This window comes from Carassius auratus, chromosome 27 (genome assembly GCF_003368295.1).
Source record: "Carassius auratus strain Wakin chromosome 27, ASM336829v1, whole genome shotgun sequence".
NCBI lineage: Eukaryota > Metazoa > Chordata > Actinopteri > Cypriniformes > Cyprinidae > Carassius > Carassius auratus.
In genome coordinates, this window is record NC_039269.1 from 21,012,667 (window position 1) to 21,038,994 (window position 26,328).

At 40.1% G+C, this 26,328-nt stretch overlaps 1 protein-coding gene across 1 annotated transcript in view; it reads left to right on the forward strand.

Annotated features, from left to right (window-relative positions):
- The window catches only part of LOC113045845 (chromodomain-helicase-DNA-binding protein 7-like), a 53,444-nt gene that overhangs the window by 4,273 nt on the left and 22,843 nt on the right, over nucleotides 1–26,328 (forward strand). The window contains exons 2-3 of the mRNA XM_026206541.1: nucleotides 15,075–17,065; nucleotides 22,110–22,507. Coding sequence (XP_026062326.1) covers nucleotides 15,251–17,065; nucleotides 22,110–22,507 — 2,213 coding nt within the window. The 5' untranslated portion in view covers nucleotides 15,075–15,250. The remainder of the gene's footprint in view (nucleotides 1–15,074; nucleotides 17,066–22,109; nucleotides 22,508–26,328) is intronic.

Here is a 26,328-nt window from a genome sequence, read left to right on the forward strand (position 1 = left end):
ATCATAGTGCACACAAGCTCTTGTTTTCATCTGTGCCACTGAAATTCTGAGGTCTAACCATTCCTTCTAACGGGTACTGCTTAAATTTGTGGTAAAATGCGTGTTGTTACATCATAGCATGTACAGAGAACGCACAGCTCTCCCTGGGCAACAGTTTTAACCCCATATGGGTGTGCTTGCATGACACGACAAGAAAGAAACCAATCTGTTTAATTACAGCAGCATTGTGCAAAAGCACCAGTTCCCGCAAATGGAGCAGCTCTGCGGCCCTAACCCCCGCTCGCTCTCCATCTACACACCCGTCGCATCCTGTGTCACCCTCACACTGTCTTTGTGCTCAGTTACTTTCCACAGATGCACCCCCTTCAAACCCCCGCCCATGCATATAATATGGAGGTGCACCGATATAAATTATGCCCAGCTGCAGTTAAAGCTTCTGGTGGGGGTTGTTGAAGAGGGAAATGAAATGAAAGGAATGCTGCTGGAGAACATGTGCAAGGAGCTTGTTTTGAGTGCAGCCCCTCCTTTTTGCTATGATGCTCACCTCGTGTATGTTAAGCTTAATCCCAAGAGACAAACTACAGGTGGCAATAGACCTGCTCTCTCTTAACAGGGTTTTAAAGCTCCCTGTGAAATGGGAAAATTGGGGAGGAAGGATTGGTTAATCAGTGACTTTCTTGCCGAGTGCATTAAAGAGACTGTCGGTGTTAATGACTGCAATCACACGCACTTGGTGGGCCTTTCCTCCCCCACTTTTTTTTCCCTTTAGTCTTTTTTTTCATTGCTGGTATCACCGTGCATTGCTCTTTTGGCAAGGCTAAGTTGGTTGGTTTGGTTTCAGGAAAAAAACAATGCGGGTTGGTGCTCTAACACAGATGGCTGAAAACCGGCTCAGACTGCTTTTGTTTATCGTTCTTGTCAAAAGAAGATTGTTGAATGATGAATGAAAGATAGTGTGAACTTGTTCACCTTTATAAATGTGAGTCTGCATTTCAGAGAATGTTTTGTTTCACCTGTTACAATTAGCAAAATAAAATGTTGCTCTCAGTTAACCAGATCTCCGATATATGATTCTATATTGAAACTAGTGACCTTCAGTGTAACGTTCTTGCAAGATGGAAAGGATGTCATTGTGACCTATAATGTTCATCAAATGTGTACATAGTATAAGGTTTTATCAAACATTAATGCCCTTTTTGTTTTCCCCATGAATACCACATGCTCCTCTATATTTTGTATGAATGTGGACAACCTCAGTGAGCAACTTGTAGCCTATGTGACATACATCAGATAATCAGTTAACAGTGTGACTGATTGGCTTTCTCACATATTGTGTAACTTAACTGTTATGAAACTGATATTGAAAAAGATAGTGAGTTGCATGAATCCCTTCCATTCGCAACTGGCAAGTGAAGTCAACGTCTAACCGATACTAGTTTAGAATCTTGTGTACCTCTTGTTTCTCAATGAGACTTTTTTTTTTCATGTTATGGTCTCAGTAATTACATTTGCATGCAAGTTGAAGTCAGTTTAACTGTATTTTGTATCTTAAAAAGTTCAACTTTTGAGTCAGTCTGTAAACAGTTCAGTTTTTATGACCAACAAATAGGGATGGGCGATATGGAAAAAAAAAAATCACTTTTTTTCAGGGATGTCACGATTTTAGCATGATTCTTTGCCATGTTGGTTTTACTGTTTTGCAAGCTGTCTGAGCGGTACAGCCAAACTAATTTCCCTATTTTAAAAACAAAGCCTCATATTAATAGTGGCGCTCATTAGGCCAAAGATAAAAATCTTTGTGATTTTATTTTGTTATTAAAAAATAAGAACTAAGAAAAGCATTACAAATACACACACAAAAAAATGCATTGAATAAAAAAAATTAAAAAAAAATTAACTGGTTGCAATCAATTTATTTGAACTTAACTTTAAACTTAAAAAAGTAGCTAAAATCATTTACAACCAGTTGCCTTGAATTTAGTAAATTTTTCACCGTGCATAATATACAAATAAAACAAACAGTGCTTTATTGTTAACGTAGTCACAGTATGTGTATTCAGAAATAGTATTCAAGAAATTGAATTAACAAATTAAAAAATAAAACACTAAATACTTACATTTTACATTGATTCGTATTAAAGGGGTCATCGGATGCCCATTTCCCACTAGTTGATATGATTCTTTAGGGTATTAATGAAAAGTCTGTAACGTGGTTTGTTTAAAACCTCTCAATGATAGTGTAAAACACAGTTTTTACCCTTTCAAAAACAGCTCTGTCTACAGCATGCTGTTTTATTGCAAATAGCTTTAAATGCAAATAAGCTCTGCGCGCTCTGGGAGATGGTAAACTTTAGCCGCATTTTGAAACTCTCTAGCTAGCACATTATTAGGAAAGGCGATTTGCAAAAAAAAAACCTTACTATCACTTCTTCTGGAGGTTAAGCTGGATCACAAATAATTTTTGCGAACGTAGACTCAATTGGGTAGATCGTGGGCTAATTTCAGTGTTTCCAATTTATTATAGTCCATGGTGGATGGGGATTTATAGTTCTCATTATTACATAAAAGTTCTTTAAAGTTGTGTTTCACGCTATTGTGTTGACTTAATTATCCATCTAACTAATTAAAACCGAAAGTGTAATATGGCTTGTCAAGTCTGTTTGTGCTGCTTGTTTTAAAGTAGGCTGTTAATCCACAGAGCCGTAGTTCACTGACAAGCAACGCTATATCGAGTTCATTATTCAAGATTAATCACCTTCGATAATGAACTTGATATAGCGTAGCTTGACCGTGAACTACGGCTGTGTGGATTAACTGCCGCTCCATTTGAAAGCAGGTGATGGGGATTTACTGCTAATCACGGAACCCGCTTTACTGACTAGATGCGCATTATCATATCATTCAATATATTGTCCAGCCCTAATGTGTTTATCTTGTATATATTTGTTTCGGTTTCTTCTTTTGAATGACGAATATATACTATTAATAGCTGCTGATATGAACAACTCGTTCCTCTCATGCATGTGCCGATGCGAGGCGACAACACTGTTGGCTTTCGTCGCCGCTAGTTGGCTTTGTGTGTCCCAGCCTTCAAAGTGACTTTGTTCACAGTGACTGTAGTGAACTCCATTATTGAATGTGCTGCGCCTGTAAGTTTAGCACACGTTTGGGAATGCAATGGTCACCAACATTTTAATGGACAAATTACAAGTATTTAATTAAATAACTAATGTTTTGTAAACCTGTTTTCACAGAAGCTGGGTTTTTTTTGTCTATTGCAAGCATGTCCTAAAATTAAGAAGCGCACAGAGAAAATACTGTAGAGGCACAGCAAGCTCACTGTTTGGAAGAAAAATATAAATATTGGGGTTGGGGTTCATATGAATGAAGGGAACTTCACAAGTTTTGATGTCACTTTTTTCCCCTCTTATTATTGCAGATCCATAAGCACCACTAGTTGTCGGAAAGTGAATTTGCGTTCTCATTCTGCCTGCCTGTTTTTGTTTCATGCAGATTTTAACTTTTTTGTATCTTTGTTTGTCTCGTAAGTAAAATGCAGTGGTTAGTTCTAATTTAAAATGGCTGTTTTAAAAATTAAATGTTTAGTAGTTGTAGTAGTTGCAATTGCCCGTTTCTACCCATTATTTATAAAAAAATTCTGAAGTCACCAGCCACAGATGTGAACGATAGTTTTAGACCCTTTAGGACTTTTGTAAAATTGCAATTTTCCTACTAAAGATTAATGTAAAATAATATAACTATAATACAAATAATTGTAATGTATTTCACAGTATAATTGTTTAACAATATGGCCATTAACTACCATAGGAATAATATACAATTATCATCTATTATTATTATTTTATTCTAATTTGTTTGGCTTCCAAATTCACCAGTGAGACCGAGATAGTATATAACAACTAAATGAGGCGTAAGTTCCCTTTTAAATTTCAAGCACAAGTAAATTCACCAGTGATACTTTTTATTTTTTTTTATTTTTTTTTAAAGGGGAGGATGAAATGCTATTTCATGCATACTGAGTTTTTTTACACTGTTAAAGAGTTGGATTCCCATGCTAAACATGACAAAGTTTCAAAAAATTTAGTTGTACGATTGAAGGAGTATTTTTGTTCCAAAAATACCTCTTCCGGTTTGTCACAAGTTTCGTAAAGTTTTTTTCCGAGTATGGCTCTGTGTGACCTTAGATGGAGCGTAATTTCCTTATATGGGTCCTAAGGGCACTTCTTCCGGAAGAGCACGCGCTCCCGTAGAGCAGAGCACAGACATTCACTGATCAGAGCGAGAGACCGAATTGTCACAAAAGGAGTGTGTTTTTGGTTGCCAGGGCAAGACAACCCTGCACAGATTACCAAAAAAAAAAAACAGCATTAAGGGACCAGTGGATGGAGTTTATTTTTACAGAGCATCAACGGAGTTGTGCAAGTGTTTTTGTTTGTTCCCTGCATTTCGAAGATGATTGTTTTACAAACAAGGCCCTGTTTGACGCCGGATTTGCACATCGTTTATTTCTTAAGGATGATGCAATCCCAACGAAAAAGGGTCACGATTGTGTGTTGGAACCGCAGGCAGTGAGTAAAACTGCTTCAAATATCTCTGTGTTGTTAACTTCTAGCTATCGGCGCGTAAGCACATCAAGTAAACAACATGCGATGTTGTCATTAAACTGCACTTTCCACATGTACAGCTTAAAAAAAATAAAAATAAAAGACGACATAAAGTGGAACTTAGTCATTTTCCAAAATATATACAGTTTCAGTACATACCATATAGAGACGTCGTTGCTGATGCTGCTCTTGTTAAATTTCAGCCTCTGGATCTGATTCTGGATCATAAATATACGGCTGAATCTGACTGTTAGCCATGGTTTGTTTTGGATGTTTTTTTCCTCACTGTTAATGTCACAGCTTCCAAACGCTCTCAACGCAAAAGCCTACTTGCGCTCGTGATTCTTTAGCTCCGCCCACACGTCACGTGTGTTTTTCCGGGAAAAATCGGTAAAGACTATCTTTCTCTTATGAATATAATAAAACTAAAGACTTTTTTGAGTTATGAAGGATGCTGTACTACTCTATAGGTACTCAAGATTAACAGGATATTGAGTGAAAACGAGCATTTCACCCCCCCCCCCCCCAATTAACATTAAAGGGATAGTTCACCCAAAAATGTATTCAATTACTCCCTCTCAAGTTACATTTTAAACTTGAATGAGTTTCTTTCTTCTGTTGAACAGAAATGTTATTTCGAAGTATGTGGGTAACCAAACGGTTGCTGGTCCCCATTGAATTCCATATTATTTTCTTTTCTATCTTTCAGACTACCCACATTCTTCAAAATATACTCTTTTGTCATCATCACAAAAAGGAAATGAAAGGGTTAGTTCACCCAAAAATGAAATTAGCTTGTGGTTTTACTCACCCTCGATGCATCCTAGGTGTTTGACTTTCTTCTTTCAGACAAATCCAGTTGGAGTTTTATTAAAAGTTTTAAGGCTCGTTTTATTATGAATGGGCACGCCTTATTTGACGACTTGTGGACTGTTCAACTGCAAAAACCTGCTGACTGCAATGATAGAGCTTGGAATAGGCAGGACAATTTTTAAATATAACTCCAAACTGGATTTGTAATATACACCTAGGATGCTTCAAGGGCGATTAAAATGCAAGCTATTTTCATTTTTGGGTGAGTTAACCCTTTAATACAGGTTAAGTACAACATGTGCATTAGTAAATAATAACAGAAATAAAATTTTTGGGTGGACTATTCTTTTAATTACAATCGGCAACATAGTACTATGAGGGATGGGTATCGTTAAGGCTTTAACAGTATTACTACTCTTACCGATACCGGTACTTTAACGGTATTCTTATTGGTACTTTGTGTTGTGTTAGGCAGTCGAAAATCGTACAACATAATGCACTTTTGAAAGATGCTTTGACAGATTGCTTGTTTCCTCCAGTACATTCAAAATTTTTGTTGCACTTATGACAACCAGCGTTGTCTGAATCAACTCTAGTGAAGTATAACCACACTTTGGAACATTTTACTGTCTCCGCCATCGTCACTCTTTGTATTAAGTGGCAGTTTTTGTACTTTATCGTGTCTAAAACGCTTGGAAAACGCTAGGCACGCCGCTTTCGGATTTTTTCCCCCCAAAGCCTTCGGGCACTTGTGCTCCTGAGGTGTCTGCCATTGCTAAGCAACCATGACCTGCTCTCTCCATGAAGACGCGGAAATTTCGGGGCACACCTGACTTTTTTGAAGGTGCTGAGAATGGCAGCAACTGAGACCAAAAGTGCTCGCATTCTCCCTCTCATTTACAGTCGTTAACAGTTCTGTCAAAATATGGATAGAAGTTCATCTAATAATCCGATAGAATGGGTAAAGGAATTAATTTATACAGAAAGTATTAGAATGATTGCTTTTTATATTCTTAGTAAAAGAAAGGCAAACATAATAATACTTTCTCATTTGCCATCAGAATATGCATTTATATAATTTAAACAAATCTTTGAATGACTAATGAACATTTTATTTCACAAACCTTGCAAACATGTCGTATCCAGCTGTGAGATTAAGTGTTTTTTTATTTTATTATTATTTTTATCCAGCATAATCACGTGTTCTCTTTGTGATTTGTTGGTCCATGTCAATTGAATGCTTTAAACTTTAAAATTGTGATTTTAAATTACGCTGTGCTTTATGCATTTGCCCTTTGTCATATTCATATCATATTCACTGTGTTCTGTATGTAAAATGAGTGTTACCCTGGCTTTATTTGAAAAATATTTATAATTTGTAAGTCGCTTTGGATTAAAGCGTCTGCTAAATGACTAAATGTAAAATGTAAATATGATTCCCAGTGCACACAAACTTCCCAGAATACTCAATGCCCTGTCAGTTACAGTGTTTACTACCTTTTTACTTTTTTATTAAATATTTAATTGTAAAAACAGGGCTCCAGACTGCGACCAAATGGTCGCATTTTGCGACCAAATTTTGAGAGTGTGCGACCAGTAATTTTGCCTCCCCCACCCTCCGTATTTTTTTATACATTAAACGTGGGAGGGGCACGTCAATGATCAATGAAATGAGCAATGAAATAATCAATGAGACACGAGCGCACGTACACACACACACTCGCACACATACTCATGAGATGCGAGCACACAATTGATGCCTGTCTGTGAGGTGGCCAATGCGTGTGAGAAGAATAGGGAATGGCCACTGTAAGTGGCTAAATGTGTGGAGGGGGAGGGGCCTAGAGATAGAGAGCGCGTAAACATCTGTGGGAATGAAACGGAGATAAATATCATCACAACCTGATATGTGCGTGCGTCTGACCTATGAGCAAGCGAACTATTGATTCGTTCTTCCGACCTGCGGCTAGTGTACCAGTGCCAGAGTCTACAGTGTCACCATCGGATGATGATGCAGACTCAGAGGTTGGTGTGGCGAAAAAAGTCCTCACTCACCATGTTCGAGAAGACTGGCTGAAAGAATTTAGATGGCTGAGGTACTATACGCATTAGAACTACTTTTGACCAAATACAAAAGCCAGCTCGACATTCAAAGGAAAAATGGCTTAAAACTTAACCAAACATACAACAACGATACAGCATGCGCACAAACTCTTTTACTAAGCACTTTTTTATTCGGAGTGTATGAAATTTTGTGATTTTTTTTTTTTTCAGACCGATTCGATTTCCTTAACATTGCAATATATGTTTATTGCTCTTAAAATTACAATATTAAAGACTAAGAATGCATTACTTTGCACTTGTATAGAGATAGCATTCAATAAAACCTTGAAGCCTGGAAAACACATAGCTTACTGAAACAAGCTTACTGAACACATAGGGCCTAGCTTACTGAAAAAAAAGTTCTTCTTTCAGATGAAAATAACAATTTGATGTCTAGCATTCAATAAAAAGGTCACCCAAAATACTTGTTAAGAGCAATTGAAAGAATACAGTAACCAATGTAAACTTGAGGGCTTTAAGCTAATATAGAGAGTGCTTTTGCAAAAAAATTAATAAATAAAAATTAACAGTGGGAGCCAGCAGCCTGTCATGGAGAAAAAAAAAAATCTGAATGCTCCACGTGAAACTTTGGCGTTCCGCCCTTTTTCTATCGTGTCTAATGATTTCGCTTAATATGCACGAGGGAGAGAGAGAGAGAGCGCAAGACAGCGCTTGTGTAGTTTGAAGATTGTGAGTGCGCGAGCTCGCGTGAAACTTTGGTGTTTCACCCTTTTTATATCGTATTTAATGATTTTGATTAATATGCACAAGGGAGAGAGCAAGAAGCGCTCGTGTTGTTTGAAGACTGTGAGTGTGTCCTCGCGCAGCCGGGGCTCTCTGTCGTACGCGCCCTGTCAGGCATCACTCACCAATCAAATAAGGCTTTGACAGCCGCCAGAAAAAAAAAGATCAATGCAGAAAAACCCCTGGATTGATTATATAACGTTGGACAGAATGTTGATCTGGCCATCGCGTATATTCAGCACACATAAGGTAAACGTTTTGCAAACTATTTTTTGAGGAATAAAAACAGGTCGACGAATCGATGCGCATATTTTGCGTCTACGTATTTTTTGCGGCGAGGTCATCGAGATATATTAGGGCTGTCAAATGATTAAAATGTTTAATCAAATTAATCAGAATTTTCAGTGGATTAATCAGGATTAATCACTATTTGCAATTATACCAGAGTCCTTTTTTTTTCTGAAATGCATACCAAAAGATAAATAACAGGACACAGATACATAATTTTCATGTATTGATTCATCAATATATGGTTCTTTTTTTTCTGAATTTCAAAAGTTTAACACTTACTTAGATCAAATTTACCTGAGCACTATATCAAACCATGCCATTTAACTACAGATAGTATAAGAGTTTTAGGTGAACCAGTGGTTAAATATAGCCTCATATCTATGAAATTATGCATAGAGAAATTCGAAAGAATGAACTCAGAAACACAAACATGCGCCACCATCACATAAGCAGCACTCTGGGCACTCTTGTTTTTGGAAGGTGATGATTTGCTCTGCCACAATACTTTAGGATCGATATTTACACTTTCTGAAGGCTTCAAGTGCCAGTAAAACCAAGTAAAAATGCATATGCTTTTCCAAACAGCTGTAATTTTCGCTGCATTGCATGTAGCCGTTGCGCAGTGTGAAACACAGGACGCTATAACAGGAAGAAGCTCCAGCGTATCAACCACCAAAGTCGTCTCTGTTTATCGAGCTTGGCATGAATGTATTTGAGAGTAACTGGGGTAAAACCGAGTGGCAACCTCCTGCTCTCTCTCGTGAGGCCAATAAGGAAGTGACTTAAACTGCAATTCATCGACTGGCCACTTGAGGCTGGCTGCAAAAGCGAGTCAGTCCCATAGACTCCCCATGTTAAAATGTCCAACTTTACAGCAGAATAAAACATGTTTACAGCCTGGTTCAAAAAATTATTTTGGTCTATATTGCTAATTTTGTCCTTCATGACAACTGTGAGGGGGGTGAATTTTAAACTCATCCGTTTAAATTATATTTAGCCTTAAAGTTCTGCATAATTAAGGGCATGACCATTTGAGTGACAGGTGGATTGCCGCTGCTGATAATGCAGTTGCGCTAGGTGGGCGTGGCTTCAGCAATCAGCTCCCGCCTTTTTGCCCATTTCTGATTATCTGGGTGAGTCGCGCGGTGACGCGCTTCCAAGATGGCGACGGCCCGCTCTGCACACTTTAGGCTTCAAAACCGCTATTGAGGAGTCTATGGGTGACGTCACGGACACTACGTCCATATTTTTTTACACTCTATGGGTAAAACCGACGAGACTTTCCTGACCTGAATAATTTGTCACACCGCGCATGCGTGAAATGCGTTAAATTTGACGTAATTAACAACAAACAACTAATGTCGTTAACGCGCTATTTAAGGCGCGTTAATGATAAATATTAATATATATATATATATATATATATATATATATATATATATATATATATATATAATAATACACCGGTTTTTTTATTTTTATTTTTTTTATGTGCAGTGCTCATGTTTATTTTATGAATTCAAAGCTTTTGAAATTTGAAAAGTAATTTGTTAAATAGAAAATCTCCTTTTGAATTGGACTTTGAGCTTTGTAACTTCGCAGAACTTTATGCTCAAACAGCAACATTACAGACTATCTAAAGTCGAAAAAGTGACAAAGCATAATAGCATCCCTTTAAATATTATTATTATTATTATTATTACTATCATTAATAGTAAAAGTAATATTATATCAGCTTTATATCGGCTATCAGCCCCCTGCTTTCAAAGATATCGGTATCGGCTATCAAAAAAAAAAAAACAATATCGGTGGACCACTATTTTTAATACTGTAAGGGTAGGTTTAGGTTTGGGGTAGGTGTACATGTTAATAAAGCTTCACACCACATTAATATCAGGCTGGAAGCAAAATCTGATGGGTAGCACTTTATTCTTTCAAATTCTGCTACCATCTGTTTAAATGGGAGGTAGCAAAATCTGACAGGGAAGAACAAATCGTCAGAACACCGACAAGGCTTTGATGCACATGCAAATAATACACTTTTGTTATTGCGAATAAGTTCAGTGTCCTGTGAGAGTAACTCTACCATCGAGTTAACATTTGATGAGAATGTATAGTATAGACCAATTTGCAGTAGAAGTCACCAGTTACGTCACTTGCAGCTGCATGTGCATTGTGGTGGCAGAAAAACAAGTGTAGGGAAAAAGGTAGATTTTATGGAATAAGAGAAAAAAAATTATTGTGCCTTTTGGATGTCAGAATCGGAATGCAAATAATTTTTATATAATATTGTCATCAAAGATGCCATTTGAAACTAAGCGCAGATGGTTAAATGGACAAACTATGGATGAAACCTGCTATGATTACACTACTTTTAAAGCATATATTTGATTTAAACAATAGGTCTATATAATATTTATATAGGGGACATTGTATTAGCCCTACAGTTAAAAATACATGCATGAAATACTGTTTAAACCTATAACATTTTACCTTTTCTCACAATTTAAATTTTTTTTTCTAGTTCATATCCCCTAGTTCAGACTTGATTCAACTCAATTGCGAATTTGTCAAATCTGAGGGGAAAAAAGCCAGAAGTGTGAGGTTATAAACTAAAAAGAATTATGAGTTTTATATAAACCCATAATAATAATTTTTTTATTCCATGATTTGAATAGACTGCTACGTTAACTGTTATTCACTGTTTGCAAACAGTGAAATTGTTCTATATTGATACGGCAGCGCCAGAACTACAGCTGATAGAATGTGCTCTGTAGCACAATACTACGATAGTTCTTCAAAAGAAGATTGAGACATTTTTATAAAAACAGTCCTATCACACAACCCTTCTAACAAACCAAGTTAATGCTGTTGTAGCTTTTTGACTAAACTTTGTCCATTATCCATGCACATTTATTAGACTACAGTTAATTATATAAATTCTAAATTTTATATTTGATTTTGTCCTTCATGTCTTGTGTATATATGAAGATGAACACTAGCTTAAAAGCAAAAGGCTGCCATACTTTGTAACTGCTTAAGTAAACGTGCTCATTGTCATAGAAATGGACTGAGAAGTCCGAACTGACCAGATCACATGATCAGCACGGTGGCTCTTAGAATACTCCAGTTATGATTTGCCAGCATGAGTTATTCTCAATGAGGGGTTGGGAATTGTGGCAATAACTTGACCCTGATTGGACCTTTATTGAGATTTATTATGCAGCACAGTTGTTGCACAGTAAACCACACTTTTCACATGCTCTAGGCTTTTTACCCTATATATCTTAGGCTATGAATCACTGAAATCACAGGGGGATGTTGTAATGTTGCCAGAGTATTTGTTACCCAGTACATTGTTTTAAAATCGTACATCGTAACTCAGAATTTCAAGATTTAAAGACAGATTACGACTCTACTATGGTGTTATTCCTCATTTATCACAGCTTTAATATGGCAGTGCATGGTTTTTAAAAGCCAAAATTGCTTTTCTTACAGAATTGATTGGTGCAAACAAACCAGAGTGCCTCTGCTTCCTCTAAAGAAGTCATGTCAAACTCCATTTCTGGAGGGCCTCAGCTCTCTACAGTTTAGCTCCAACTAGCTCCAACTCACACCTGCTTGGAAATTTCTAGTAGTCCTGAAGCCCTTGATTAGCTGAATCAAGTGTTTGATTATGGTTGGAAACTAAACTCTGCAGGGGAGTTTGACATCCCTGCAAGGGATCAAAATGTAATTTACTATTTCATAGATGGTGATCTTGTCTTTTTCTAGAACTTGTTCTGTAAAAAAAATTATTTTCCTAGGCTTCTTGTTTCTTTTCAGGAACAGAACAATCTAAACAACTTTTATAAATCCAGCACTATAATTGTACTTATGTTTTAATCCTCAGCAGCATTTTTTTTTCTCCTTTACTAGTTAAACCATTTCCATTAGTCTTATCTTAGAGGATTCAAATAGTGTACAATAACTTAAATGTGTTTTTGACGTGACCAGGTTATTTTACTGATGTTATGTGTGCTTGTGGTTGTAATTGGCTGCATCTTCACCTCTTGTTCTGCCGTCTGGTCAGGGGCAAGTCTGGCCACTAACTTGCTGCGGTTACGCTGTGAGTAACTGTGTGCGTCAAAATGCTCTTGCTCTATGGCTTGTGCTCATTCTGAAGGGTGTGGTGCTCCAGAAGGAGCAGTTTTGGCACTCAGCCACATCTGTCACTCTCCGAAGAGAATTGGGTGAACGGTCAGCCTGCCGGCTTAGACACCAAATCTGATCATAGGGATTCAAATTTGCGGCTTTTGGCATGGCTCTGTAGAATCTCCCACCCTCCCCCGCAGATGCAGAAAGAGTAGCCTAGTACTCTCGTGAATGAGGACTGATTTATGGCTGTGGTGTTTAGACTCTTCTTCCTGCTCTTAACTAGAGCTGCGAGGAGATTAAAGCTGTGGCGCTGTCATTCACAGGCAGACATCTTTTCTCCTTATGATCACTCCTCCTACTAAAATGTTTCTCAACACCAAGAGGAATATTTTTTCAAGAATTAATTACCCATAAAGCTTAGTTTGTCTGCAGAACATTTTTGATGAAAACCGTGAGGCTTGCGTCTGTCCCATTGACTGATGGGTAGCATGGGTCACATCAGAACAGACTGAAGACATGCAGCGTACGCTCTTCTGTGTCAGCTGTGCTGCACGGATTCGCTGTTTTCTTTCAAATCGAAGCATAAACATTGAAAATGTATCCTTGTGTTCAGTGGATATTCTCCAAAATGGTGCTACAGTGATGCGGAGAGACACAGAGGAGACAAATTGTTGAAGTCATTTTTGTTTTGTTCGTGTACAAAGTATTCTCGTCACTTCATAACGTTCCAGTTGAGTCACTGATGGCTGATTAACTATTCTGACAATGTCTTTCATACTTTTCTGGTTCTTGACAGTGTAATTTACTAGGCAGTCAATTGGACAGTCACAAACCTCCAGGTTTTCATCCAAAATATCTTAAATTGTGTTCCGAAGGCAAAAGTAACTTATATGGGTTTGGAACGACATGGAGGTAAGTGATTAATTACAAAATTTTCATTTTGGAGTGGAGTATCCCTTTAAGATTAGCTGTGGTTGTAATGGCCTGTGTCACCACCTTTCGGGCTTTGGGACAAAAAAGGGATAGTTCAGTTAAGACCACCTCAATGAGATGCCTTGCTTTTTTTTTTTTTTTAAACTGATGGTCTTTTTCCTTATCACTGGAATGAATATTTGTTCTGGTGTAAGGGTTTGGTTGTGTAAGTCGGTAACATTTATTTGCTTTGTGTGACTTGTATACTACAGTATTGCCTTACAGGAAGTCTTGACTCCTGCCATGCTGCATGACCACTAGCTCATTGTGAAGTTTAGTTGTACTCTCTTGAATCCCTAATTTACGGCCAGAAAGTTTTTTTTTTTTTTTTTGGACACTTATTTGTTGTCAAAGTGCTGTATAGCAATGAACTGTGAAGTTTCATGTCCTCAGAACTTTTGTGACACAGGTTTTTATTTTTATTTTAAGGATGCCTAAGAGGCAATATGATGAAGCTTGTTTTTTAATGTGGCTCTTTGATCCTTAGATTAGGCTGGTCAGTATAGATTTTCACCAGGGTAGTTTTAGCAGCCATGTGGAGAGGTTTAGAGAGAGGGGAAAATTGGGGGTTGGGTGAAGGAGGAACTGGATTGAGGAGCTTGAGACGGGGGGTGGAAAATTTTTTCTGTGGGGTAGCTGAAGTTGAGGCGACGCATTCCTCACCCACTCCCCGCTCATATATGCGTAACACCCCCTACATGCGCATATTCACTCACTAACTCATATACGCACATGGAGGTAGTTGTGGTTGAGTAGGACATCTTAGCAGGCCGCATTTTCCCCCACCCTTGCCTGGTTTATCTCACATCTACATAATTCCCCCTGCTCATCTGATTACCTCGCACTTGGGACAAGCTGGTTAGATATGCAAAGTGTGTATGAATTTACACCTTGCTCATACTCCTTAAATGCTTCAGAAATGTACAAATGCAGGCGGCAACAGGGCTGGTTTTAAGACTTGGATTCAGCAGGTGGGCCGCCTGCTTGTGTTTCTACATCTGCCTGCTCGGTCTGGCAGCTGCTGTTGTTTAACTACCACTGCTTCTGCTGCTGTCTCACTCTAAAATCCTTTGTTCTTTCCCCACCATCAACGAATTGTAAAGAATGAATGAATTTAGGCTTGCTGTCTGTGTGTGTTGGCTCTTTTGTTTGAAAGCAGAAGGAACAGAGGATGGGGGCTGGGATCAAAGGTTGGCAAAGAGTCAGTTACAACTGATTTAACTGCAAAAAAAAAAATCTCACCACCCTTCAGCTGCTCTTGTATCTCTCAACAGCTGTGACTCACTGGCTGAAAATTTCTTAAAGAATGGTTAAAGTGAACAAAATGGGCTTGCTTTCACCTAGAGCTATATGTGTTAATACTCCCTCTCTCTTGCTCTTCCTCTCCAGGTCCTGTAACCTGACTTTGCCTGACGCTGCGTTCTCTGAGAGAATTAAGGAAATATGGAGTGACATGCTGCAGATTAGTTAGCGGATTAGCGGCTTTGAGGACATCCACCTCTGTGTGAGCACACATTCCCTGTCCTGCTTCTGAAGCTCGGCTGCACAGCAGGAGCACTGCAGCCATGGCTGACCCAGGCATGATGAGCCTCTTCGGAGACGATGGGAATCTGTTCTCTGATGAGTTGGAGGGCCTGGGGGACTGTGGCTACCCCCAAGGTCAGGCAAATCCAATGAGTCAACAGATGCTCCAAGGCTACGGGCAGCTCCCCTCTTCTCTTCAACTCTCTGCACCTGCTGTACCTGGACAGGCCAAACATGGCCACCATTTTGACCACTTCAATCAGTATGAGCAGCCCAAGATGCATCCAATGGACCAACAGGGGGGCCGGATGATGGGGAATGGACCAGTAAACGGCATGACCTCCCCTCATTCCCTCTATCACGGTGCTCCGCCAGGTGCGGGAGGTTCTGCTGGGCATCATGTCTACCCGGGAGCACAAGGAGAAGGACGGAGCCAGTCATTCTCAGATGGGGGAAATGCGTGGGGCACTCAAGCGATGCAGGTGCCTGATCAAGCTAGACCCGCTTTCCAGCAGCAAACTCCACAAGTCTCGTCTCATCAGCATGGCCCTGCCGGACCACAGGGACATGCCCACCAAATGGGCCCTTTTATTGGCCATGGTGACTATGCCATGCACGGCCACAACCAGACGCAAACACCTCCCAGAATGAACCACTTTCCCCAAGGCCTCCCTCAAGAAGCCAATCATTTCATGGGTCACGTGGGGATGTCTCAGAATCCTGGCTTGTCGGGACCCCCCATGCGTCACCCAGGACAGCCGCCTCAGCAGCATCAGCAACCCAATCAACAATTTCTCCACAGGCCTGGCCAGGGTCCGGTTCATCCTGAGTCTGTCGCCAGCCACAACCCCCAGTTCCCACAAAGCCCCTCAAGGCAGCAGCAACAACAACAACAGCCGCAGCAGCAGGTAATGGGCGGAAGACCCCACCAAAACATGGGATATAACATGCACAACCAGCAAGTCCCTTCCAACACCGTAAACAGCTCAGGGCAGTACCCTCCCTATCCTTCGTACGGCAACCTTAATCAGGGATTAGCCAACACTTCAGGGATGAGTCCCAACTTGAGCCTTACCACCAGCAGCAACAGCAACCCTAATATTCCCGTGACCCAGGTGCAGCGCTACCCTGCCCCAATGGGGCCCCAGCGCTACCCATCACCTGGGGCTCAACAGGGACCAATGCACCAGCAGCCCATTCATGTGAACCAAATCAACACCCAGCCTATGCATCCAGCTCAGAACCAGGGTGCAGCCCAGCAAAAGCTGCAGCAACAGCATCTACCGCCTCCACCTCAGGGATCATACAACTCTCCTCCTTCCATGTCACCCATGAGGAACCTGGCTACCCCTGCAGGCACGCCACCTCCACAGCAGGGCCGCCCACCCAGTGCGGGTTTGGTAACCGATGTGGGCGTATTCCCTGCCGTGCCACATCAGTCTCAAGGCCCAATGGCTCACGCACAGAGAGGAGCCTGCCCAATGAATGCAGCTCAGCAGCATCCCAACCAACAGCTGCCGTCGCATCCCTCACTCCCACATCCTCCACCAACCCAGATGTATGCTGCTTTGTCACCCAATAACAGGGCCACGGGCGCTCAAGGAAGACCTCCAGCAGGACCGGGTGCAAACCACACAGAGCCCCAGGACCAGAGGCTGCTTGCCCAACAAGCGCAGCGCCAGCAGCTGCAGACACCCCCATTGCCTTTCCAGCTGCAACAGGTGCACACCCCTCCCTCTGTTCCCCTGTCACAGACACACCTGGCTGCACACCACCAGAGCTCCCCTCCGTCTCAGCAGGCATGGGCACCTCCTCACCAGTCGCCTCCACCCATGCAGAAAGTGCCTCACATGCAGGTGAGTTGTGCAAATGAAGCATGCCTTCATTGCCATTTAAAAGTCTTTTGGAAAGTCTGTTTTGTTTAGTGGGTTGCAGAAGGCCCGTTTGAGGGTTTTTCTTAGTGGCAATGGTGCCGCCTGTGCCCCACAAGTGTGGAAATGGATTTTTACAGCTGTTTGTTTCATCCTCGCTGCATATCCTGGCCCTCCCCAAGACACAGGCGCCACAGTGCTAATCTCCTAACCCCCACCCCTCCCCCCTTCCCATTCTGAAGGGGAAATGCTCCCTTCCTGCTCGCAGTAAGCATCACTCTCCTCCCCCGTCTGCACTCCTTCCGTTACCCTCTCGCTCTTGCTCGCTCTCTGTCTGCATTATTTCTGTCTCTCTCTCTCTCGCTCTGCTCTTTCTGTTTGCTTTGCCTGTCTCGGAGGACTCATGCGTGAGTTAATGGCATACAGCAGGATGCGTCCTGTTGGGAGGGTGGAGGAGGGAGCCAGTGGGGAAGGGAGTTTAGCAGCTCTCAATAGCTGCGTGTGTCACTTGCTTCTGATGCCATTAGCTTGTTTTGCTCTGAAAGCCTCTTTCTCTGGTGACCCATTCACACACAATGGCTGCTGTTATGCCAGCATGCACATCCTGCACATAGCATTTTTGTATCTCTCTTTATCTCACTCATACCAGCGTTGACATCCATGGCTCGATGTCAGTGGTGGTGTCTGGCTGATTGTGTGATGATATTAAAGTTTTGTGGTTGACATTTAAGATCAGTCTGTATTAATTCATCCACCTCACTTGTGACCTAGATGAAGCGCATGCAGTTAAGTACCGCTTTCACTGTAGCTAATAAACCATCTAGTTTTTTGTCCCAATCATGACTTGCCTAAAGACATTTAATCCTAACATTTTCTTTCTGCTATGGCGTGAATAAAAATACACCCTATTTTCTAAATGCATGAGCTTATTGTGAACAATTCATAACTGATGTTGCAATGAAACACTTTTCTGGTGATTTATACTAGATGTCTCAAATAATTTGGTCTGTTTAACACTGACAACGTCTTACAATTGACTGTAAGCTCAATATCAGATCTGTTTCCATCCAATCAACAACCATTAAACCAGCAACTACAATCAACAACCACTTAAAACTAAGTTTCCAGCCCTAAATTTTTCACTCTGATGTATTTCACATTATTAAAAAAAAGATTAGTCAGTGCTTCCTTTACATCATGACCAGTGTTGGGAAGGTTGCTTTGGAAATGTAATTGGTGACAGATTACAATATACCCTATTTAAAATGTAAAAAGTAGTGTAACTATTGAAATTATTTTAAAGAGATGTAACTGATTGCATTTGATTTACTTTTTGATTACATTTCGGAATTAAAATTTTTGCTTCTCTTTCTAGATTGTTAATCATTTAAAGCTGGCAGGGTTAACCTTAAAATCCTTTTTTTTTTTTTTATAGAGCATTCAAAAGAAATCAGTCAAATCTATTTTTGTGAACACATTCAATTGTTGTCACCATTGTAACCTTTAACACTTTTATATGTAACTAATTACACTTTTTCACTGTAATTGTAACTGATTAGTTACATTTATTTTTGTAATTAAATTGTAAAATTCCGTTACATGTAAGAAGTTACCCCCCAACACTGATCTTGACTTTAAAGGGTTAGTTCACCCAAAAATGTAAATTGTCATTAATAACTCACCCTCATGTCGTTCCAAATCCGTGAGACCTCCATTTATCTTCAAACACAGTTCAAGATATTTTAATTTAGTCGGAGAGCTCTCAGTCCCTCCATTGAAGCTGTGTGTACGGTCTACTGTCCATGTCCAGAAAGGTTAGAAAAACATCATCAAAGTAGTCCATGTGACATCAGAGGGTCAGTTAGAATTTTTTGAAGCATCGAAAATACATTTTGGTCCAAAAATAGAAAAAACTATGACTTTATTCAGCATTATCTTCTGTTCCGTGTCTGTTGTGATTGATTCTGAACTGATTCTGTGCTAATGTTATGAGCGCGGGTAAACCGAAGGCTTGAATCAAGGGCAATCACCACCAATGACACCATTATGTAGAGCGCAAAAGAACCGGTAAACTGTTTTCTTCAACCGGATTATTGAATCAAACTGTCCGAAAGAACTACTGTAGATCCGAAAACCAATGCAACCGGTTCTTGACTCGTGAATGAGTCAGTCTATTGTTCGTCATCTGGCTCAGCTCTGTGTTCATCTTCAGTTCTCTCTTCACAGCAATTCAGTCAGTGTACTGTTCGAGTAAATGAATTACTCCGGGATATTGGTTTGTTTTAACTCAGAGGGAATGTCAACCACATTAAAAAAAGTTAACAGTTGAAGTCATTTGTGGATTAATGCGTATTGGAGAAGCGAACAGTTTAAAATGATTGTTCGATTTGGTGAACTGGTTCAAAAAGATCCGGTTTCATCGAATGATTCGTTAGCGAACCGGATATCACAAACTGCTTTGTTTTGAACTCTCTCACAACAGACACTGAAGAGAAGACAATGCTGAATAAAGTCGTAGTTTTTGTTATTTTTGGACAAAAATTTATTTTCGATGCTTCAACAAATTCTAACTAACCCTCTGATGTCACGTGGACTACTTTGATGTTTTTCTTGCCTTTCTGGACATGGACCGTATACACCGCTTCAATGGAGGTACTGAGAGCTCTCGGACTAAATCTAAAATATCTTAAACTGTGTTCCGAAGTTAAACGGAGGTCTCTGGTTTGGAACGATATATAAGGGTGAGTTATGACAATTTAGATTTTTGGATAAACTATCCGTTTAACTCTACTTTTTAGAACAGCTGAGACAACATTCATTGATATCAGGATCTAATTTCTAAAACCTGCAATGGTTTTCAAAAATATATATTCGAGCAGGTACATAAATTGGCATTAAGTTAGTCATGTGCTGGTCACTTTCTTGTACTCAAACGTATCAAAGAAACAGATCCTATTTTCTCCGCTCAGAACATACAGCATTCACCTCTCGTGCTATTAAACTCCAGAGCCATGTCATTCCTGAGATATTGAAATGTTTGATGAGAAATAAATGAGACTGTGACCTTTAAGTAGAGCAGTGCTTCATCACAGAACAGACTCTTCATTGTGGCTCCATTCAAACTGGTACCAAGTGCAAGTGTTTACATCACACTGGGCTTTAAGAACTAAAATAGAAGTGCGGATGGGAATGCATGCATGCCATGTTTATGATTCCTTTATTTCCTGTTTTAACACTTCATGCAAGGTGCCAGGCTCCTGAGACTCTCTGGTGACAGCAACTTCCTGCCATCTTAGTGGTTTCGCGCTGTCTCTGGGTCAGACACAAGCAGAGCAGTACTTCCTAAATATTCAGCATATAGTCAGGAGGGTACGATTGTATGCTTGCTCTTGCTGTTGTTAATTTGCGCAAACCAAATGTTGTAAAAGGAAGTTGCAACACAGAATGGGTAAAATGGCAAGTGCATAAATGTTCTAGTAACTCCTGTCTGGCTTTTTGATAAGCCTTATATTGCCATCGTTGTCCATTTTTAAAGGTTGGTACAGCCTCAGAGCCTTATAAGTTCATGTGACACAGAGATAGGAAGCCTTTGCTATACTTTGGCATCCTCGAGCGGTTTTATTCCGTGGGAGTTTTATTTGGAGTAGTTAGCTGCTAGTAAGTGGCTCACAGTATCTAAGTGTTGCAGTGCCATAAATTTGTAGCTCATTTAGATGAGGCAGAGCAGCCAGAAGCAGACTGAAGTTCAACAGCAGTGAGCAATGAATCTTGAAGATAAAGTTTAGCAAGGGTTAGGCCCTGTGTCTGGGAGCCAGCTTTTCATCAGATGAATTGGGTGTTAACTCACAGGTTCGCCCTGCAAAAAGCCTGCCGTGCTGAGCTGAAGCGCAGTGCTCCTTCAGGGAGTATTTAGCTCACCGAGTGAGCACTTTGCCTGCTAGATTAACTGACACGTCAGTCTCCCCCTCTGAGAGATGAAATCCTATATTGAACATATTGTATTCTGGACTGCTGCTGTCAAATTAGAAATGCAGAGAGGGCGTGTGGTAGGCCTATTGTCATTCATGCAATTGATTATCGGGGAGGCTTGGCAAGGGGAGTGACATTTATCCGTTAAAGCGGCAGCAGAACGCACGCTGTTCCAGCTGCTCTAATGATCACCGTTGAACTGGTGTTGGGTATTTTCTGTGACCTTGCCACTGTTTGGCATGCATGGGTGCACCCTTATTTCTCATGCTGTTGTTTACAGGAAATATGCATTTCATCACCACAATGATGTGGTTTACGAAGTCTTTTGTTTTAAAAGCGAAGTGCATGGTATGCAGTAAAACTGTAGACTAGAATCAACACATGGCTTCTAAAGAATACACAATATTCTTCCTGATTTGCCAGGATGGAAACTGCTTTCACCAGGCCAGTTTTTTTGTGTATATGCCCTTCGAAAGCTGTAGCATATTGCATTAAATTTGCTGACGTCCAAAACGTTATGGAGTATAGATATAATTTATTAGTGTCATAATGCCTCAGTCCCATCTGCTGCAGGGACTGTGGGAAGCTGGACGCTTAGCACAGCTGCCAACATATTTTCTGTCAGTCTGTCTTTGCCATGAATGGAGAGCGGGACGGAGATAACTGCAAGAAAAAAGGCAAAACCGTTGCTACATTAACACTGCCGAGCTAACATTGGCACTAATGGGAGCAAAGGGAATCAAATTAAAGTAACATGGCATGCCTCAAGGGCTAACAGCAGCAGGGACAGCTGTTTGAGCCCATGAAAATGTCAAGACGTTTATTCACTTTTCCCAACTTATCCTAGCTTTTCTGGGTGGTTAAAAAAAAAAAACACCTTAAATGTATCTGGTGTTGATTTAATGTAAAGAAGCAGCGATGCAATGAGCTTTGTTCAGCTTCTCTATGGCTGTGAGATATGCAAAAATGCAAAAAGGAAATCCTCTAGTTGTGTCTCCTGCCTTGGTTATATTTCTTCTTTTTGGTAATAACAGCTCTTTCTCTTTCTCCTCATCATCAGCATTCTCCATCAGACCCTTCCCTGGAGATGACACCTGCCTCGGGCCCAAACCTCCAACCAGCCAACTGTGACATACAGCAGACGGAGAGCAAGCTCAAGCCAAAAAAGAAGAAAAAGAAGAAAGCCAAGACGAGCGAAGGCCAGGAGGGTAACAACATCAGCGGTGAGGCTGGAGGAGAGGCGACTTCTCTGATAAATGAGGGAGACTCTCTTATGACACCCATGGAACAGTCGGTCATTGAAAAGAAGAGCAAAAAGAAACCAAAGGAGAAGGAGCCCAAGGAACCGAAAGAGCCTAAGACTCCCAAAACCCCGAAGACTCCCAAGACACCCAAAGAACCGAAGGAGAAAAAAGTGAAGACTGCCACCCCGAAGCCTAAGAGCTCCAAAAAACCCAGGTATGTAAAATCTGAGGCTCCTGTGCTCTTTAAAAGTCATATCTAAAGTTTTATCAGCATTTTGTGTTTAAATGCTCCAAATGTTCCCCATATTTACTCGAGCTTCCCAATGAAAATCTCCATATTTACTGTAGGTGCTTACTCGTGTACTGGATGGAGTCACGAAACCTCATGTGATCATCTGGTTCATTGAACTGTAAATATGTTTAGTATGAGTTGTTTTCTAGGTCTGGTACAAGCTGATGGTGCTTTATCAGAGTTCAGTAAGTTCAGAGGTGGTGTTCTGTTTTATAACGCTTTTGAGAGAACATGGAACTTTATATTGTCAAAGGCTTGCTTTAGGGTTTGTTTTTTTTTTTTTATTGCAAGCGCTAAACCACAAACATGACACCTTTATGATAAAACCTTCACTAGTTGCCTAAACTTAATATAGAGTTCTTTAAAAAAGATAATCGCATCTCATCTTTGCTGATCATTTGTTCTGTTAAGAAGTCATTAGTCAGTTTATATTTTATTAACGCTACTTAATACCGTATACTATCATACCATCTCTCTTCTGGATATAGTTCACCATAATTTAAACGATGCACCCTTCTTTTTTTCTTTCAACCCCCATCCCGCTCAGAAAAGAGAGAATGCATCCATCCTGAAAATACAGAGCATAGTTGCATGGCCATTTTTCCTTTAGCGGAGGTAGTAACATGATCCGGCTAAGGAATGTGTCAGCCTTCCCCCTTTACCACCTCCTCTTCCAGTGCCCACCCCCGCCCCACCCATCTGAAGCGCCGTCACTCCACCATCGCGTCCCTTTCATCCAGAGGATAAGGGCTGGGCCACAGCAAGCGCATCTGCAGCACAGTGCCAGATCAGTAGGTCATTTGAAGGGGGAGGAGGCACGAAAGTGTGTGTGTTTGAAAAAGGAAAAGAGGAGGGGGGACGTCTCAATTCAAAATGGCACCTAATGCTAGTTAGTCCACAATGCTGTCTCATTAATCATGCCGGCCTGAATTTGACCAAATCAGCTACAGAGCTGGATGTGTGGTGCTGTGCCCCTGTGGATCGTTTTTAAACTGTGTGGCCCCATTTCTCCAAAAGTGGGCTACGTATAGCACATCCCACATTTGATGTGAGTGTCATTCATTTCCCTTCCCCCGTCTTCATTTGTTTGTCTTATCAGCTCTTTTAACGTTTTCCTTGTTTAGTTGCTCTTTTCATGCAAGTGGAGTACAGGAAACTAGGTTGGACGTTAAAAGTCTTGGCCTTGTATCTGTTGGCGTTCTTATCTGACAAAGAAAGCACAACTATAAATAGTCATTCTCAGGCCGCACCTAGGGTAAAATGTTGAGCGTCTGTGAGCCCAGGTTTGTTTTCCATATACACACACACACACACACACACACACAGCCATCAAACACTTCAGAAAGATCCCTCCTCAGCACTGCATTGCATGTGGCGCTTCACCCCCCATCTGAAGACTGTTTTGCATTGCAAATACACACCTCTCACCTTCAATTTATTGGCAGGTTCCCAAGCAACTACAGCAAAGCCCCCGTTTTAGTCAGTGGGGTTGTTTTCTTACTGCATAACCACCCAACCTGGGTGGGCAGTTCCGCCGACCCTTTGATTTCCATCTCATGTCGAAGTCTCTTTTTCTCTTTCGCAGATTATCTTAGCTACATCCTGTGCACTCAGATACGAAAACCACAACAGTCGTGGTTGCATAGGAAGTGCTGCAATGTGTGTACTCAAAGATCTTCGCTTGCGGGACCAGCATGCCTGTTTGCTCACGAGTCTAACTACAGCACCTTTACGCCAGACTGCTTGCTTATTTGTCCTCAAACAAACGCTCCACCTTGTCTTCCCTCCAGGCTCCAGTGGAAAATAAAGTTTAATTCTGTGTGACATTGAACCTCAAAGACAAAGTGCAGAGAGGTGGATGGCACAACAGAAGGAAAGGGCCAAGCATCCAACTTTGTCCTCCCTGTATATTTTATCCTTCCAAGACTTGCAAACCTGTCCCACCTGAGCTTGGGAGTTTTCTGTTCTTGTGAAGTCTTGAGTCGCTGCTTTGGTGATCAGACAGGCCACCGTCTCAAAAGAGTAAGCGAGTGAATGGATTCGAGAAGTGTGCCGAACGCTGAATGCGCAGCCTCTGGGGGACAGACAAATGTGAAGACTCCCATTGCCATCCATCAAAGAGTCCCTTGCTTAAAACAAAGAGCTGCCCTCATGCTATGCACATGAAAGACCCCTACGTTCTAAAACACTGTTTCTTTGATCAAAAATTATTGCATTTTCTAATATTGGTTGCCTATTTTAATATTCTATAAAATATAATATATTTCTGTGATGCAGCACTGAATTTATCACCCATTACTTCAGTCTCCAGTGTCACATGATCCGTCAGAAATCATTGTTGATTTATTAAACTGTTGTGCTGCCTTTTTTTTTTTTTTTTGGAACACAGATACTTTTTTTCTTTGATTCTATTAATAAAAAGTTGAAAAGAACCGGATTTGTTCAAAATAGAAATATATTGTCTTTTCTAGCAATAAGTCTTTACTATCACTTTATCCATTAAACACATCCTAGCTGAATAAAAGCATACATTTCAATGAAAAAGAGAAAAAACTTTTGAATAGTAGTGTGTATTGTAACACAAAATATACATTTTTAACTTGAAAGAATCCTGAAAAAAATTATATAAAAAAAAAGAAAAAAAAGAAGCACAACTCTGTTTCTGACAGCATATTAAGACTGAAGTAATCATGTTTAAAATTCACCTTCGTCATCACAGGAATAAATTGCATTTTAGATTAAATTAAAATAACTTGAATAGCTATAATATTTCACAATATTTCATTTTGTTAAATCTGTTTTTTTGTAGGGATGTTAATTTTAACTGGTTAACTGACCGTTAAGAATTTTGACATTAATACAATCAGTTAAACGGTTTAAAGTTTATTTATTTTCAGTAATTTTATCAAAATATTTAAAAAAAGCTTGCTGCGTGGTTAAAATATGCTACGTGTATAAAATATTTTATTTGGAGAGAGAAAAAAAACAAGTTGTGTATAAGTTGCATTTTTATTATTTCATTCAGAAATAGGCCTAATGCCAATGTGAAATGTTTACAAACATTATAAAAAACTGTAAACATAGCTCGGCTATTTTAGTTCCCCTCACTCCACAACAAATTATTAAAATTCACAGTATTTAGAAAAGAACAAGAATTAAAAATAGGCCTTTCTATAGCAATATTAACGACAAGCCAAGCCCAAATTAATTTAGGCTAAAGCAATATTTTAACCAGCATTTGGTCTTTCATTCAACACACATTTAAATGTTTCCGCATTCATTATATATTTGAATACCAAATTATATATTTTCTATTAATGTACTTAACTCACATTACAATATCCAATATGTTTTGCATAACATCACAGCGTTATGGTGTAACGCTTAACGGCACTGATTTTACTACAAATTTAAACGGAGCAGTGTGTTTTGTTTTTTTCGTATGTTTGACTGACTGTATTTTATTATGATAATGAACAGGCTGCATTGTCAAGGTAGCAAAGCTTAACTGTGTGTGTGCATGCAGCGCCAGCCCAATCACTTGAGTTTTTCCTTGTAACAGTGGAAGCAACTTCTCCTTTTAATTGGAATAACTGGAATTGTAAACAGTTTGCCTTTGTGTACATTCACAATAAAAATAAATCTTTGTGCTTAAAATAAGCCTAAAAAAAAACAGGATACCGCTTTCTGCCGTCTTTTTTCCTTCGCAGAGCACGAAAATGAACCAAAACTGTTTTTTCGTA